General features: G+C 50.0%; 1 protein-coding gene across 1 annotated transcript in view; it reads right to left on the bottom strand.

Annotated features, from left to right (window-relative positions):
• Positions 1-835: 835 nt before the first annotated feature.
• LOC118833279 (SH3 and multiple ankyrin repeat domains protein 1-like) overlaps positions 836-16545 on the bottom strand; it is a 27426-nt gene continuing 11716 nt past the window's right edge. Inside the window, exons 4-8 of the mRNA XM_036740628.1 lie at positions 16442-16545; positions 15904-15984; positions 14799-14861; positions 13915-14033; positions 836-1165 (exon numbers count right to left, since the gene is read on the bottom strand). The exon at positions 16442-16545 is cut by the window's right edge and continues 32 nt beyond it. Coding sequence (XP_036596523.1) covers positions 836-1165; positions 13915-14033; positions 14799-14861; positions 15904-15984; positions 16442-16545 — 697 coding nt within the window. The remainder of the gene's footprint in view (positions 1166-13914; positions 14034-14798; positions 14862-15903; positions 15985-16441) is intronic.

Genomic DNA, 16545 nt, shown 5'->3' on the forward strand with positions numbered 1-16545 from the left:
AGAGAACTGAGGCAGGGGTTAGATGGCTTGGCCAAATCATTTGCGGCCAGATTTCACTCCTGTGTTTCAGACTCCAAGTCCCCTCGCCCGGGTCAGATGTCAGCTGGAGTGTTGTGTTCAGCTACGGGTACCCCACTTTCACAAAGCGGAGTGCCTTCCTGAGGGCAACCGGGACGAGGAAGGGTCTCGAGTCCCCATTCACGGTGACCAGTTAGAGGACGTGGGGAGAAGAGAAGATGGAGGGTGGACACCAGAGATGTCTTCGAATATGCGGAAGGCTTCGATGCCGGAGGCTGAGAACGCCTGTTGTGTTCGGTGCCAGAGGAAGAACCAGGAGCAGGGAAATGAAAGACGCAAAGGGGAAGTCGAGGCGTGAGACGAAGAAAAGCCCGACAGGGCGGGCCCAAAGTGGAGGGAGGGGGGAGTCTAGAGCCAAAGGCTGGATGTAGTGTGGGGGGGGGATCCTTCTTCTGGCCTAGACTGACCTCTGAGGACCCCTCCCATTCTAAAAGTCTGCGACATTGTGACAGACGGAATAACTGAAGGCCGACAGAAAGACAGACCAAGAGGACGGACAGACTGAAGAGGGAGTAAAAGATGGAGGGGGAGAGACAGAGTGAGCCAGGGGGACAGACTGACGAGGGGGAGCTGGCAGGAGGAGGAGGAGGAGCGAGGCTAGGGAAGTAACAAGCAAAGAATCGTTTCCCGCCTCGAGGCCGCCGACCAATCAGGCCGCGCCCCGTTTCATGACGTCACTGGCTGCCGGGTGATTTCTTCGGGGAAGGAAGGGCCGCCCGCTCGAGTCTTCGAGCGCCACCTGGCGCCTCGCGCAGGCTCAGGAGGCCCAAGGGTCGTTCAGGACGCATGCGTGGAAGGCGGGGCTAGGTGCGAGCTCCAGGCCGCAGTAAAAAAGCGGGAAAGCGACTGAGGAGGCAGAGTCAAGGAGGGGGCGGGGCCGGGGCGTCTCAGGCAGAGACCCGGAGAGCGCGAGAGGCCTGCGGCCCGGGCCTGAACCCGAGACCCAAGGGGAGCCCGAGAGAGGGGCCGAGATGGGGGAAGGGTCGCGTCGCCCCCTTGCGCAGGAGGGGCCGTGGGGCGCGATCTGCACCCGCGAAAGGAATCCCCCCCGCCGCCTCCTGGCCCTTCCCCAGGGGGTTCGAGATGCCTGGGGGGGGCTCCAGGCTCCCAGTCACAACGCCCCCCCAGCATCTCTCAGATCGATCCCTTTCTTTCCACTTGCCCCCGCCCTCTGGGGGGGCGGGGTCCTCTCCGCCTCGGGCCCCTCAACGCCGCGGTCTCCCGGAGTCCCTTCCCTTGACGCCCTTCTCGCCCCCCGCCCCCTTCACGGCCCCCCAACACCGCGACCCCGGACGCCCCTCCCCTTCCTCTGTCCCCTCTTCTGTCCAGCACTGTCCTGTCGGCGGTCTGTCTGTGTGTCTGTCTGTGTGACTGTGTCTCTGTATCTGTCTGTCTGTGGGTCTGTCTGTCTGTGTGTCTGTCTGTGTCTGTGTCTGTGTGTGTCTATCCGTGTGTGTGTTTCTGTCTGTCTTTCTGTGTCTGTGTGTGTCTATCCGTGTGTGTGTTTCTGTCTGTCTTTCTGTGTCTGTGTGTCTGTGTCTGTCTCTGTATCTGTGTGTCTGTATCTGTGTCTGTCTGTATCTGTGTATCTATGTGTGTCTCTGTGTGTCTATCTTCTTTGTCTGTCTGTCTGTGTGTCTGTCTGTCTGCTGTGTCTGTGTGTTTGTATCTATGTTTCTGTGTCTGTCTGTCTGTGTCTTTATGTCTGTCTGTGTCTGTATCTGTGTGTCTGTCTGTATCTGGATGTCTGTGTCTATGTCTGTGTCTCTGTCTTCTGTGACTGTGTCTCTGTATCTGTCTGTCTGTGGGTCTGTCTGTGTGTCTGTCTGTATCTGTGTCTGTGTGTGTCTATCCGTGTGTGTGTTTCTGTCTGTCTTTCCGTGTCTGTGTGTCTGTCTCTGTCTCTATCTGTGTGTCTGTCTGTCTGTATCTGTCTGTGTATCTATGTGTCTGTGTGTCTCTGTCTGTGTCTGTGTGTCTCTGTCTGTGTGTCTGTCTATCTTCTTTGTCTGTGTGTCTGTGTCTGTGTGTCTGTCTGTCTGTATCTGTCTGTGTATCTATGTGTCTGTCTGTGTGTCTCTGTCGTTGTGTCTCTGTCTGTGTGCCTGTCTATCTTCTTTGTCTGTCTGTCTGTGTCTCTATGTGTCTGTCTTTGTATCTATGTTTCTGTGTCTGTCTCTTTATGTCTGTGTCTGCATCTGTGTGTCTGTGTCTGTGTCTGTCTCTCTATCTCTATCTCTGTCTCTTTCTCATCTTCACCATGTCCCTATCTACTGGTTCCTTCCCTGTTGCCTTCAAACATAACCAAGTCTCGTTCATATTTAAAAATGCTTGTTTAGACCCTACCACAGGCCATTAAGTGGTGTGGTGGATAAACCACCGGGCCTAGAGTCCAGAAGACCCGAGTTCAAAACTAGCCTTGGACATTTACTAGCTATGTGATCTGGAGCAAATCACTTAACCCTGTTTGCCTCAGTTTCCTCCTCTGGAAAATAAGCTGGAGAAGGAAATGGCAAACCACTCCAGTATCTCTGCCAAGAAAACCCCAGATGGGGTCACAGAGAGTCAGACTCAAACAAATGAATGACAAAAAGACCCTACCATACACTCTAGCAACCATCTGATGCCTCTCCTCCCCTCCTTAGCCAAACTCCTAGAAAAAGCTCCCTGGCTGCTTTCACTTCTTTCTCTTCAACTTTTTGCAATCGGGATTCTCAGATCATTGCTTGACTCACTCAATTCTCTCCAAAGTTATCAACGACTTTTTAATTGCCGAATTTAATAGATGCCTCTCACTCTTTGTCATTCCCCACCAATCTGTTGGCTATCCTCTCGTCCTGGATGCTTCCCCCTCCCTCTTGGTTCTCTTCTTCCCTGTCTAACCCACCTCCTCAGTCTCCTTTGGTGGTCCCTCATCCATCCCAGAGCTGCATGGCTCTGTCCTGGGCCCCCTTCTCATCTCTCTCTACACAGTCTCTTGGTCACCTCATCAGCTCCCATCGGCCCCAGTCTAGTCCTGAGGTTCAATGGGATGGACTAGTTCCATGATTATTGGACATTTCAAACTGGATGCAGCATATCATGACCTCACCCCACCCCAAACCCACCCTTTCCCACACTTTCCGATTTTTGTTGAGGTCCATAACCCTGGTATTCTCCTGCACTCCTCACACCAAATCCACTGCCACATCTCTTCATTTCTACCTCGTGGCTTCTCTTGCTCCCACCTTAGTTCAGGCCTTGCATCTCCTCACTTCAGCCCTCCACACTGCTGCCAAAGTAACTTTCCTTAAGCGCATGTTGTTCCTGCCTCAGTAATGCTGATGGCTCCCCAAATCCAAAACCACCTCCTCTGGCCCTCACCTCAGTTTCCAGCCTCCAACTGCTTCCATTCTCAGCCAAACTGGCCTTCTCTCTCTTCCTCCGGAAGGAGCCTCCGACCCAGCAGCTCCTTGTCCCTCCAGCTCCTAGAATCCCGCTTCCTCCTCTCTGTCTCTTCTAGACCCAGTCCAGGCATCCCTTCTCCACGAATCCTTTCCTGACCCCTCTGGACGCCAAACCCCCTGAATCATTTGTACAGCTTGGCCATTTTTCTGCTTATGGTTTATTCTGTGGGCACTGACCTCTGACTTTGATGTCTCTCTCCAGAGTTCAGATGGAAGCTCTTTGCAGGGACGGATGGATGCCCATCACCTTGGCCTCCCTATCTGCTCCCACAGCGTCTGGTATGCAGCAGGTGCTGAATTCATGCTTGTCCTTGGCTGATGCGTTCATGTGCTCATGCTGCTGTGGTCCAGTCAAGCTGGCCTTTTGACTTTTCCTCACAGACTGAGCACCACCTCCCACCTCCTCACCTTTGCCCTGTCTGTCCCTCAATCAGGAGCACACTACCATCTCTTGGAATCCCTGACTGACTCATGTCTGGGTCCACCATCTACAAGGACCCTTCATGGGGTCTTTCAGGGAGGGGCCAGTGCCTTATCCCACCCCAATGTTACCTGGTATCTGTTAGGCACACATGTGTACATACATGTGTCCATATGTAAGGGATGGCACAGACAGCAAAGTCAGGGTGGCACAGTGGGCTCAGAGAGCTGGAAGAGCTCATGCCGGCTGCATAACGCTGGGCATCTCTACACGCGATCTCTGAGCCCAGGTATATCTCTGTAGCTGGAAGGTGTGGACAAGCTACCAGCCTACATTGGAGAGAGCAAGCTCCTCACACCAAGGCCAAACCCCCTCCTGTCTGCATGCACAGGCGTGTGCACAAACACATGTGCAACCCTAAGGAAATCCTGACATCACAGATCCAGTACCTATTCCTGACCCTGTCCTATGTATGTGTGTGGGCATGTGTATTTGTCTGTCTGTACACACATATGCACATAAGCACACATTTTACTAATGAAATCACAGACTCACTAACCCTCTCCTACATACATGTATGTACATACATACACCTGCGCACACATACATGCACATACACACAACACACACGTATACACATGTACTCTCTCACACACGCGCGCATACACATGGGTACACACATATACACACATACATATGTGCATGCATACGCTCACAATGCACATGCGCACACACATACATGCACACACATACACACATACATGCATATACACATGCACACACACACACATACACACACACACAATTCACCCTATTCCTCACGGTCAGAGGCTGTCTTCTGTGTTTTTATTTCCAGCACCTAGAGCAGTGCCTGGCATCTAATAGGAGCCTGATAAATGCCTGCTGTTTGATTGAATAAGAAATACACTAAACGATAATGACAGTTTATATGGATCTTAGGGTGTTCAAAGGGCTTTGCCACCCACTGGGAGTTTTCCTGCACCTCCCCGGCCTACCTTATGTGATAGCTATCTGCCATCTGTTAGGTCCTGCTGGATGGTGGGCTCCCTGAGGGCAGAGGCCATGGCATACCAGTCCCTGGTTCTGCTCCACGGGCAGAGTCTGGCTCCTTCGCACTCTGTGAGGTCAGTGGAGGATCCCACACATCAGAGGGGCTCCATAGGAAAGAGATGAGGCTCCTGCTGAGCTTCTTCTCAAGGCTCAGATCCTCTTCTTTTGAGTGGGAAACCCAAGACATGGTTTAGAATCGAGGGATCAGAGATTTGGAGCTGAAAGGGATCTCAGAAATGGTTTTGTCTCGCCCCTTCTTGACAGAGACAAGGAAGCTGAGCTCCACTGAGATGAAGTGACTTGTCTCCAGTCACCCAGAGAGTCTAGAGCAGAACCAGAAGCACAACCGGGGATCTCTGACTCTGGTCCTGGGACTTGTGCCAGGAGTCCTCAAGCTAAGGTTCTGGCCAGCTCTCAGCCTCTGAGATTCTCTGCTCTAGAGGGAACTCCTCTGTGGGTGGAGTGGGAGTGTGGATCAAATAATGCCTGGGGCCCCCTCTAGCCCTGAGGTTGGCTTCTTTAGCAGTCTTCTGCCACTTTACTCTTCCCATCCCTCCCCATCCCACATATTCTATGACTCAGGGACACTGGCCTCCTGCCTGTTTCTCAAACATGACCCTCTATCTCCCGGCTCCAGGCATTCTCTCTGGCCGTTCCCCCATGCCTGAAATATTCTCCCTCCTCATCTCTGCCTCTGGGCTTTCCTGGCTTCCTTCAAGTCCCAGCTAAAATCCCACCTTCTCAAAGAAGCCTTCGCCAATCTCTCTTAATCCTAGTGCTTTTCCCTAAATCGATTGTCCCCAATTTATCCTGTCTATAGCTTGCTTGCACCTAGTTGTCGGCATGCTGTTTCCCTCATTAGACCACAAGTTCCTCAAGAGGAGGGACTGGCTTTTGCTCTTCTTTGTATGCTCAGTGCTTAGCACAGTGTTTGGCACACAGTAGGCACTTACTAAATGCTTGTTGACTGAACAGAACTCTAGTTTCTGACCATCAGAGGAATAACCACTCTTCAAAAACAAATTCACACAAGCGAACCAATGAAACAAAATGTGAAAGAAGGTGGCCTAGAGCTCACAGTATATTGCAAAGCAATAGTCATCAAAATAACCTGGTCTTGGCTAAAAAATAGAGTGTGGTCAGTGGAATGGAAGGGGTGCACAAGACAGGAGTAAATGATAGTCACCTAGTGTTTGGTAAACCCAAAGATCCAAGATTTGGGTGCAAGAACAAACCACCTAAAAAAAATTCTGGGAAAGCAGTCTGGCAGAAACTAAGCACAGGCCAGCATCTCACACCATAAACCTAGATAGGGTCAAAATGAGCATGTGATTTAGACATAAAGGGTGATATCATGTGTAAATTGGGGGAGCATGGAAAATTTTACCTGAAGGGAAGAGTTTATGACCAAAAAAGAGGTAGAGAGGATCATAGGAAATCAAATGGATAATTTTGATTCTGTGAAATTAAAAAATGTTTGCACAACAAAACCAATGCAGCCAAAACGGGAAAGAAAGCAGAAAACTGAGGGGGAAATTTACAGCAAGTTTTTCTGATAAAGGCCTCATTTCTCAAATATATAGGGAACTGAACCAAAGTTATAAAAATAAGAGTCATTCCCCAATTGACAAATGGTCAAACAATATGAACAGGTAATTTGCAGAGGAAGAAATCGAGTTTGCAATAGTCATGTAAAAAATGCTCTAAATCACTAATAACTAGAGAAATATAAATTGAAACAACTCTGCCGTGCTCCTTCACTCTTATCAGATTGGCTAACATGACCGAAAAGGAAAATGATAAATGCCAGAGGGGATGTGGAAAAATGGGACACTAATGCACTGTTGGTCAATCTGTGACCTGGTCCAACTATTCTGGAAAACGATTTGGAGTTATGCCCAAAGGGCTATAAAACTGTACATACCCTCTGACCCAGCAATAGCACTACTAGTTCTATATCCCAAAGAGACTAAAGGAAAAGGACCCATATGTACAAAAATATTTATAGCAGCTCTTTTAGTGGAGACAAAGAATTGGAAATCAAGGGGATGCCCATCAATTGGGGAATGGCCAAACAAGTTGTGGCATATGATTGGGATGGAATACTCTTATGCTACAAGAAATAAAGAAAGGGATGGTTTCAGAGAAACTTAGGAATCCCATTTGCATATGAACGGACGCCAAGTGAAGTGGACAAAGCTGGGAGAATGCTGTAAACAGTAGCAGCAATATCGTAAAGATGATCAACTGTGAAAGACTTAGCTACTCCAATTAATCCAATGATCTAAGACAATTCCAAAGGATCCAAGATGAAAAATGCTATCCACCTCCAGAGAGACAACTGAGGGACTCTGAGTGCAGATTAAAGCAGCTTTTTCACTTTATTTTTCTTGCCTTTTTTTTTTGCAATGTAGATAACATGGAATATGTTTTGTATGACTTCATATATATAATGGATACGCTAGTGCTTGCCTTCTTAATAGGTGGGGGAATAGCAGGAGGGAAGGGAGAGAATTTAGAATGCAAAATTTAAAACAATGAATATTTTAAAAACTTATTTAAAAAACCTAATTACAAAATGAGGAACATATTGGTAAACTGGTAAACTCAGGAGAAGTGAGTGGAGGAGGCAAAGAGAGACAGAGCTGGATAGGGGATACATGCCACAGTCACCTTGGAGGCAGTGTGGCACAGTGGAAAGAACCTTAGATTGGGATTCAAAAGACACAAATTTGAATTCCATCTCTGCCACTAACTTAACTGAATGACCTTCAGCATGTCACTACTCTCCCCTAAGACTCAGTTTCCTACACTTTAAAAGGAGAGAGTTAGAACATGAAAAATTACTCAAAGAAAATCAAGCTCTGAATAATTGGAAAGCCAACGACAGTCTTGGAGAATAGATGATGATGCATCTCTGCTTCCCAACAGCTGAGTGTCAGGGCACTCCCAGGGCAGAATGTGATCTACGTTGGCTGTTGTGGCTGCTACATTGGGGTATTTTTGCTTAATCATCTTTCTTTATTACAAGAAAGGGTTCAACATGAGTGGGAGAGGGTTTCTTCCCTCTGAATGAGTGGGCTGTAAAGACAACTGGAAACTGAGTGGGGTTTTTCTGAGGAACAGCCAGGAGGCCAGTGTCACTGAGTCTAAGTATGCGCAGGAGGGTAAGGTGTAAGGAGACTGGAAGGTATAGGTGGGGTATGTTATGAAGGGCTTTGAACATCAGACAGAGGATTTTATGTTTGGTCCTGGAGGCAATAGAGAGCCACCGGACTTTACTGAGTTAGGGGATGACACGGTCAGCTTTGTGCTTTAGGAAGATCACTTTGCCAGCTGAATAGAGGATAGACTGGAATGGGGAGAGGCTTGAGGCAAGAAGGCCGACCCATAGGTTCTTGTAAAAGTCCAGACGTGAGTTGATGAGGTCCTATACCAGGGTGGTGGAGGTGTTAGCAAAGAGAAAAGGGTGTGGACAAAAGATGTCACGAAGGTAGAATTGACAGGCCTTGGAAAAAATTAAATTTGGGGACTGAAGGCATAAGCAGTCTAGGGTGACACTTGGTTTGCAAATGTGTGTGACCGGGAGGATGATGGTACTCTCAAGAGTAATAAGGAAGTTAAGTTGGAGGAAGGTTTGGGGGGAAAGACAAGGAATTCTGTTTGGGACATGTTGAGTTTGAGATGAGTATAAGATGTCCAGCTGGAGATGCCAGACCAGATGAATAGATCTGAGAATCATAAGTATAAAGATGGTCAGCAAATCCATGAGAGCTGAAGAGATCACCAAGTGAAGTAGAACTGAGGGAGAAGAGCAGAGGGCCCAGGACAGAGTCCTGGGGGAGAGCTGCGGTTAGAGGGCATGATCTGGAGGAAGATCCAGCAAAGGAAACAGAGAAGGAGCAGTCAGAGAGGTAGGAGGAGAACCAGGAGAGTACATGGATTCCTATAAACCTAGAGAGAAGAGAGGATCAAGGAGGAGAGGGTGACCAACAGTGTCAAAGGCTGCAGAGAGGTTGAGGAGGATGAGAAGTGAGAAAAGGCCTTTGGATTTGGCAATTAAGAGATAATTAGTAACTTTGGAGAACAGCTTCATTTAAATGATAAAAAGTGACCCAAGGCTAAGGCTTCGCAGGGCTGGAATGCAGAGAGTTAATAGTGAGAAGGAAGGGAGTGGGGACACCCATCATAGCCGGCCTTCTCAAGCGTTTGGCCACAAGAGGGAGGAGATGTATGACAATATAGTTAGTGAGGGTGGAAGTCGGAGACAGGGTATGTTTGCAGGCAATAGAGAAGGAGCCAGTGGACAGGGAACCGCGAAGATGGATGAGAGGGGAGATGATGGAGGAGACGGGGTGGAATTTGATCCCTTGTGTGTGTCGAAGAGTTTGCCTTGGCAAGAAGAAAAGTCACTTCATCACACGAAACAAGGGTGAAGGAGGAGATAGTGGAGGAAGGCATCTTAGTGATGACGAGGAGGAGGAGAGGAGAAAGAGCTCACAGTGAATGGTCTCAATTTTCTGTAAAATATGAGGCAAGGTTCTCAGCTGGAAGGTTCAGGGGAAGGGGAGCCATGAAAGGTTTAAGGAAGGATAAAAAGGTTTGAAGGAGCTTCTGCGGAGAGTGGGAGAGTGAGCTAATAAGGCTGGTATAGCAAGATTGCCTAGCAGCAGTGAGGGCCCAGTTAAGGTTGTGTAACATAAATGTGTAGTGGGTCCCATCAGAATGGTGATGATCTCTTCTAACTTCATTCAGTAGCACATGTGTAGGAATAAAGGCTGTGGAGGGTGGGAGTGATCCAAGGCTGAGGCTTGGCAGGGCTAGATTGGGGATTGGATAAGGAAGCAAGAGACTTAAAAGAAGCAGACAGTATGGAGTTGGAAGCATTCACCAGAGGGTCAAGAGGAGGAAAGGAGAGTGCAGCTAGTGAAGGGGTGATGACCTGGGAAAGAATTAAGAGGCCAAGGGAGTAGACAAAGAACCAGGTAAAAGGTTGAAAAGTAGAGGCTGTGGGAGAATGACAGTAGATTTTGATTAGATAGGGGATTTTCAGAGTTCTCAAATATGTAAGTTGTGCATTTATGGGTGATGACAAGATCCAGGGCATGACCATCTTTGTGTGTGTCTGTGATGCGTTGGAGGAGGAGCTCATGGGAAATGAGTAAGTCAAAGAACTGAGAAATTAGGGTGTTTGAGAGTATACTAATAGGGTGAAGTCCCTAAATATAAGGGCAGGAATTTAGGAGGAGATAAGACTGTAAGCCAGGCACTGATCTCATCGATGAAGGAAGAAGATTGTCCTGGGGGTAGGCAGACAACAGCTACCCGGACCTTGACTGGACGGGGAGAGGTTACTGAGGAACAGGGGCAGAGGGAGAGCCTGGAAATGGCAGGGGGAGCTCTCATTGTCTTTGTTGTGTCCAGTGTAAATATGTTCTAGAAATTGGCTATTCAAGTCCTGAAGTGAATCTGGTGATCTCATTGGTTCAGCCACTCTGTCCACTGATGTCAATTACAGCTCACCCCATGGGATTCTTGTCCGTGTCCTCCCATATGTTTGACAAAGAAGTCTATTACAAATATACAAATACTGCTCTGTCACCAGGAAGTGACCTGGAGGCTAAAGGAAGGGATGATCTCTTGAAAACCCGGGTTATTCACAGCCAGAGGAACCAAGTCTTTGGTGGAGGAAGTGGAGATACAAAGAGATGAAGCATCTTGACTTTGGGGAAAGCCAATGAACACAGAGGTCCCAGGAGTCACAGTTTCACTAGAAAGCAAATCAATTGATCCAAAACCTGTCACATGTAAGAGAGGGCCAAGGGTCACTGTACGTCTTAGGCCAGACAGGACTTCCAGGAGACAGGATTTGAGGGAGAAAGCTGCTTTGAGAAAGGGATCTCAAGAGTCATAGAAAATGCAGATGGCAGAGCTGGAGGAGGTCCCAGAACATCTCCCTCCTTATAGTCAAAGGTGTGCTATACACGTTTAATAACCGACTCTCCCAGGGGAAGAAATGTCTGCATGAAACACTTTTAACACTTTTTTTTATCTGCATCATTAACCTTTTCTCCACCACTTTCTAAAGCCTAGAAAACCAACAAAACAGTGTCAATCCCTGATTTGTATCATTTTCTGATTTCTGAGGTGTAAACGTTCACACTGAAAATTTAACAACCAGTTCTCCTAAGGTAGCTCCAACAAGTGACTCCAGCCCACCCTGACATACTTCTCATCCATGGGAAATATTTGAGCAGGAAGCAACATTAGAAATCATTTAGCCCAAAGTTCCAAACCTTTCATCTCACAGGTGAGAAAACAGACTCCAAGTGGAGGTAAGAGTGACATGTCCAAAGTCCTACGAATGGGTCATTGGCAGAACCAGAACATCCCAGAGACTGAGAGTTCTTATTTGCAAAAAAGAATCTCTACCTTGAAAGGATTCTTTAATTCCTAATAAAGGAAGTGTGCAGCAATGGGTGTGTGCGCATGTGCACATGTGTGTGCATTGTGTACAAACGTGTGCATGCACGCACATGTATGCATTGCATTATGCATGTGTGGTGTATGTGTATGCATGTGTGGTGTATGTGTGTTCATGAATGTGTGCATGCACTGGGTATGTGTATGCATGTGTGTATGCACATGTGTATGGATACATGGGTATATGTGTGCATGCACAATGCATTGCGTGTGCACTGTGTATTACTATGTGTGTGCCTGTGTACATGTGCATGCATTGTGTATGAACACACATTGGTATGTGTATACATGTGCACTGTGCATGTGTGGTGTGTGTAATCATGTGTGCGCGCATATGTACATGTGTTGCAGTGTGTATGGATGTGTGCATGCACGTAGGTATGTGTAAACATGTGTGTGTTGTGTGTAGTGTTCATGAATTGCGCATGCATGTGGGTATGTGTATGCATGGGCATTGTGCATGCATGGTGTATTGTAAGTGTGTGTATACATACATGAACTCAAGCTAGCTGTCTAAAAAAGAAGACAGAAGGAGAGAACAGTGACTGAGGTAACTGGGGGGAATCAAACCCCTCACTGGTCAGAGTCACCTCCCTATTGAAAGTACTTTTTTCTTTGTGTCATGTCAGATTCTCTTAGTAAAAGGATTCTTCAACTGGGGAGGAGGGAGTCTGTGCATAGATTCAAGGAGGCCATAAGCTTGCTTTAAAAAATTTTTTGATAACTATTTCAATCTAAGCACGTTCTTCCATTAAATGAGATATTTGTAAAGTGCTCAGTATAGGGCCTAACACGCAGTAGGTACTTAATAAATGCTGATTCCCTCCCCCTCCCCTTGATGATCCTCTTGTTTGTTTTTTCACTTGTGCCTCCTGCCAAGGGGTCCAGGGCACACAAAGGTGCGAGAGCCCCTGCCCTGGTGACCTGGAAGCCCTTTGAGGCCATCATTGTTGAGTTTGTGTCCTGAGCATCTAGCAAGATGCCAGGCACAATGGAGTTGCTTGATAAAGGCATCTTGAATTGAAGTGAATTGGGAAATCTGGACAGACTTGGTCTGTTTTCTGTCTTTGGCGGTGGCAACAGAAATCCCAGGAGCCTACAAGCCCAACCGGCAAGAATGGCTCCTGAGTAGTGAGTCCCTGTCTCATTTCATCATGGAAGGGTCAATGGAGGACACAGAGAGAGGAGGAAGAGAGAACAGGAACTGTTCCCCAGGAACTGAAAGGGAATGGAAGGAAAGAAGGAAGAAAGGAAGGAAGGAAGGAAGGAAGGAAGGAAGGAAGGAGGGAAAGAAGGGAGGGAGGGAGAGGGGAGGAAGGAAGGAAGGAAGGAGGGAAGGAAAGAAGGAAGGGAGGAAGGGAGGAAGGAAGGGAGGAAGGAAGGAAGGGAGGGAGGGAGAGGGGAGGAAGGAAGGAAGGAGGGAAGGAAGGAAGGAAGGAAGGGAGGAAGGAAGGAAGGGAGGGAGGGAGAGGGGAGGAAGGAAGGAAGGAAGGAGGGAAGGAAGGAAGGAAGGGAGGAAGGAAGGAAGGGAGGGAGGGAGAGGGGAGGAAGGAAGGAAGGAAGGAGGGAAGGAAGGAAGGAAGGAAGGAAGGAAGGGAGGGAGGGAGAGGGGAGGAAGGAAGGAAGGAAGGAGGGAAGGAAAGAAGGAAGGAAGGAAGGAAGGAAGGAAGGAAGGAAGGAAGGAAGGAAGGAAGGGAGGGAGGGAGGAAGGAAGGGAGGGAGGGAGGGAGAGGGGAGGAAGGAAGGAAGGAAGGAGGGAAGGAAAGAAGGAAGGAAGGAAGGAAAGAAGGAAGGGAGGGAGGGAGAGGGGAGGAAGGAAGGAAGGAAGGAAGGAAAGAAGGGAGGGAGGGAGAGGGAAGGAAGGAAGGAAGGAAGGAAGGAAGGAAGGAAGGAAGGAAGGAAGGAGGGAAGGAAGGAAGGGAGGGAGAGAGAGGGGAGGAAGGAAGGAAGGAAGGAGGGAAGGAAAGAAGGAAGGAAGGAAGGAAGAGGGAGAGAGAGAGGGAGAAAGGGAAGGAGGAAGCACAATGGGTTGGAGAAGATAAGAAAGGAGGAAAGGGATGGATAGAACTGGAAAGAGAGATGGCTGGTGAGGGAAGGGACAGATAAGAAGGAGAGAATTGGGGATGGGACCTGGGATCATGGCCAGGTCTGGAAACAGAGAAGGTCAGGGAGGAGGGCAGAGCCAATGAAGAGGAGAGCAGGAAGGGGGGGCGTGTGGTGCCAGATACTGGTGATGGATAGACAGACAGACAGCATGGAGAGAGTGGAGGCCTAGATTGGCTAGAAAAGAGGTGAGACTGTGTTCCCTGGGGTTTAGGTGAGAAGACAGGGGCTCCTCAGGATCCAGATCAGGGCGAAGAGCAGCCTGTCCCCTGACCTGACAGGCTGCTGACCACCGGTGGCGTGTCTCCTTACCTCGGTGGCGAAGAAGCCCTTGGCTCGGTGTTTGCCCAGAGAAGGAAGGCCACCTGGCCCTGGCCCCTCACTCGCACTGATCGTCTGCTGAGCAGCTGCCAATATCTCGTCCAGCTTGTCTGGAGGGAGGGAAGGCATATGGTAAGGTCGCTTCCATGTTGCCTGCCAACCAAGCCAGTCTTTCTCTTCCCCAACCCCTTTGTGTCACTCTCCACACCTGGGCAGAATCTGGGGCAGGGGGAGTGGGGCGGCAAGAGAGCAGGGCAGAAGGAGTGACTGGAGGGAAAGGGAGGGAAGAAAGCCAGTGGGAGCCTGGACAGACAGAGGGGGAGGGGCAAGTGGACTGGGAGGGAGCCGAGCCAGAGGCCAAGGAGAGAGGGGTGGGATGACATCAAGGAAGGGCCAACCCTGGGAACATTCATACCAGACACCGTCATGGACACACAGCAATGACAAGTTTGAGGAACAGACAAAATAGGGGCTGGTGGCCAGTGTAGGGGACCACGTGATAGGGAATGGCTAAGGTGCTTGAGGACGGGCAGAAAAGGAGCAGTAGAATAGAAGACTAGACAGAACTGGAGAGGGGGACCAAGTGGGAGGACAGAGTTAGGGACAGAGCCTGGGGATGGACAGCGGGAAGAGAGAGGGCAGAGATAGAGAAAATGGGGGGGATCACAATGTGAGAACAGTATAAAGCCAAAATGAATGGGGGCACAGAATGTTAGGATAGGCAGACTGAGGCACTAGAGAGAATGGGGCAATGGACAGTGGAGTGGGTTGGAGCGTGTGGCCAGACAGAAAGTCAAAGGCATCATGTGTGGGGAGGGATGGCCAGGGGTGGGAAGGAGCAGGCTTGGGTGTGGGGGCAGGGAGCTTGTGCTTACTCAGGGCCATCTGATAGACTGTCCTCTTCTTCTCCACACTGGGCATCGGTGCCTGCTCATAGTCTGTGGATAGAGGCAGGTGGTGATCAGGGGGACCCCAGGTATGGGGAGAGAACAGAACAAAGGGTCTGCCAGCTGGGTAGAACAACGGGTGCCAATGGATGGTCTGGAAGTGGAGGGTCATCCCCTGGGGCCACCAGAGTTGGGGGGCTAGTTGGAGGGGGATGAGACAGAGATGTGCCTGGAAGCCCTCCCCCCAGCCCTGGGACCCACTCACCACTCTTCTTCTTCCAGGGGGAGACTAGCCAGGGGAGCAGCAGAGGAGCCAAGAATTAGGAGGTGAGGGGGGGAGACCCAGGGTCTTGGAAATGCCCACCCCTCACCCCCAGGAAATCCTGCCCTCCCAAAGGGGCCATGTCCTTCTCCTGAGTGAGAGCCTAGGGGTGGGTTGAACCTTCCTGTACCATCGTGGGTGGCCAGTGTGGGGGGGAAGGTGGGAAGGGGACACAGAGAAACAGAAAGACAGCAAGAGACGGGCACATCTCAGCTCCCATTTCTACAGCTCTTTGGCCCACAAAGCACTTGGCTCCTAACGCTCCTGTAGGGTGGGCACGGTGCTGAGCTCTATGCGCCTTGCAGAAGGCAGGTGGGGACCAAATCTCGCCTAAACTCGGTACCATGCCCCCCTCCCTGAGGACCAGCACGGTACTCGGGGTATAGTCGGTGCTTAGCCATGTCTGTTGTATTTGTATCATCTCCAGTTTACACATCAGGAAACGAGGGCCAGAGAAGATTAGGGACTCGCCCAGGGTCCCTCAGTTGACACGTGGTCAGGCCAGGACTAGAACTCAAGTCTTTGGACTCTGAGCCCCTCCTCTGCCCCAGTCCAGGACTCATCTGCTCTACCAACTGCCAAATTGTAAAAGAGCCTGAGACACAGAAATGGCGAGAAGGCCGAGGACATGGAGACCAGACCAGGAGCAAAGCCAGAGAGACAGCAGGCCAGACACTGCAGGCTCCAAGAGGTGCTGACAGGACCCTGCCACTAGCGACACTAACAAGCCCCTGGCCCCCTCCCCTCTGCCCCACCCGATTGCTGCCTCACCCATCTCCTCCAGCTCCGAAGTCATGGACTTAGACCGCAATGAGATGGCGGGGGGTGGGAGACGTTTAGCCTGCTGGGGCACTGAAGGAACAAAGAGCCGAGTTAGCGCCCTGGTGGCGGGACTCAGCCTGGGGGGTGGCGAGGTGCATGGGGCTGCATTTGCTTCATCCACACTGAGATTTTCCAGGGGTGGGAGATGCCCCTAGCAAGGGCGGGCCTAGTTCTTTCCCACCAGACTTGGGATTTCTCAGTCAGTGAGCCCGTCTTAAGCACCTACAATGAGCAGGTGTTCCCAAGGGGTAAAAGATCTCATCCACTTCATTAGACTGGGGGCAGGGGAGACAGGCTGATTATCTCCATATCACAGAAGTTCAGAGACTGGCCCATAGGCCCATGGTTAGGAAGTGGCAGGCTAGCAGGACCTGAAGAGAGGTCGGACAGTGTGCCTTGGGTGGGAGGATGGAGGTCTGGCCCCAGGAAAAGCTATTCCAGATCAGGAGGGCCCTTGGGGAGCAGGGAGGAAACCAACACTAGTCACCTTTCTTGTGGACAGCCTCATCCATGTCCGGGTGCCGGGTGACCATCACCACCTTCACCATCAGGGTGTTGCCACCCTGGCGGATCATATTGACCACTTGCCGA

Source organism: Trichosurus vulpecula, unplaced genomic scaffold (genome assembly GCF_011100635.1).
Source record: "Trichosurus vulpecula isolate mTriVul1 unplaced genomic scaffold, mTriVul1.pri scaffold_111_arrow_ctg1, whole genome shotgun sequence".
In the NCBI taxonomy this organism is placed as follows: Eukaryota; Metazoa; Chordata; class Mammalia; order Diprotodontia; family Phalangeridae; genus Trichosurus; species Trichosurus vulpecula.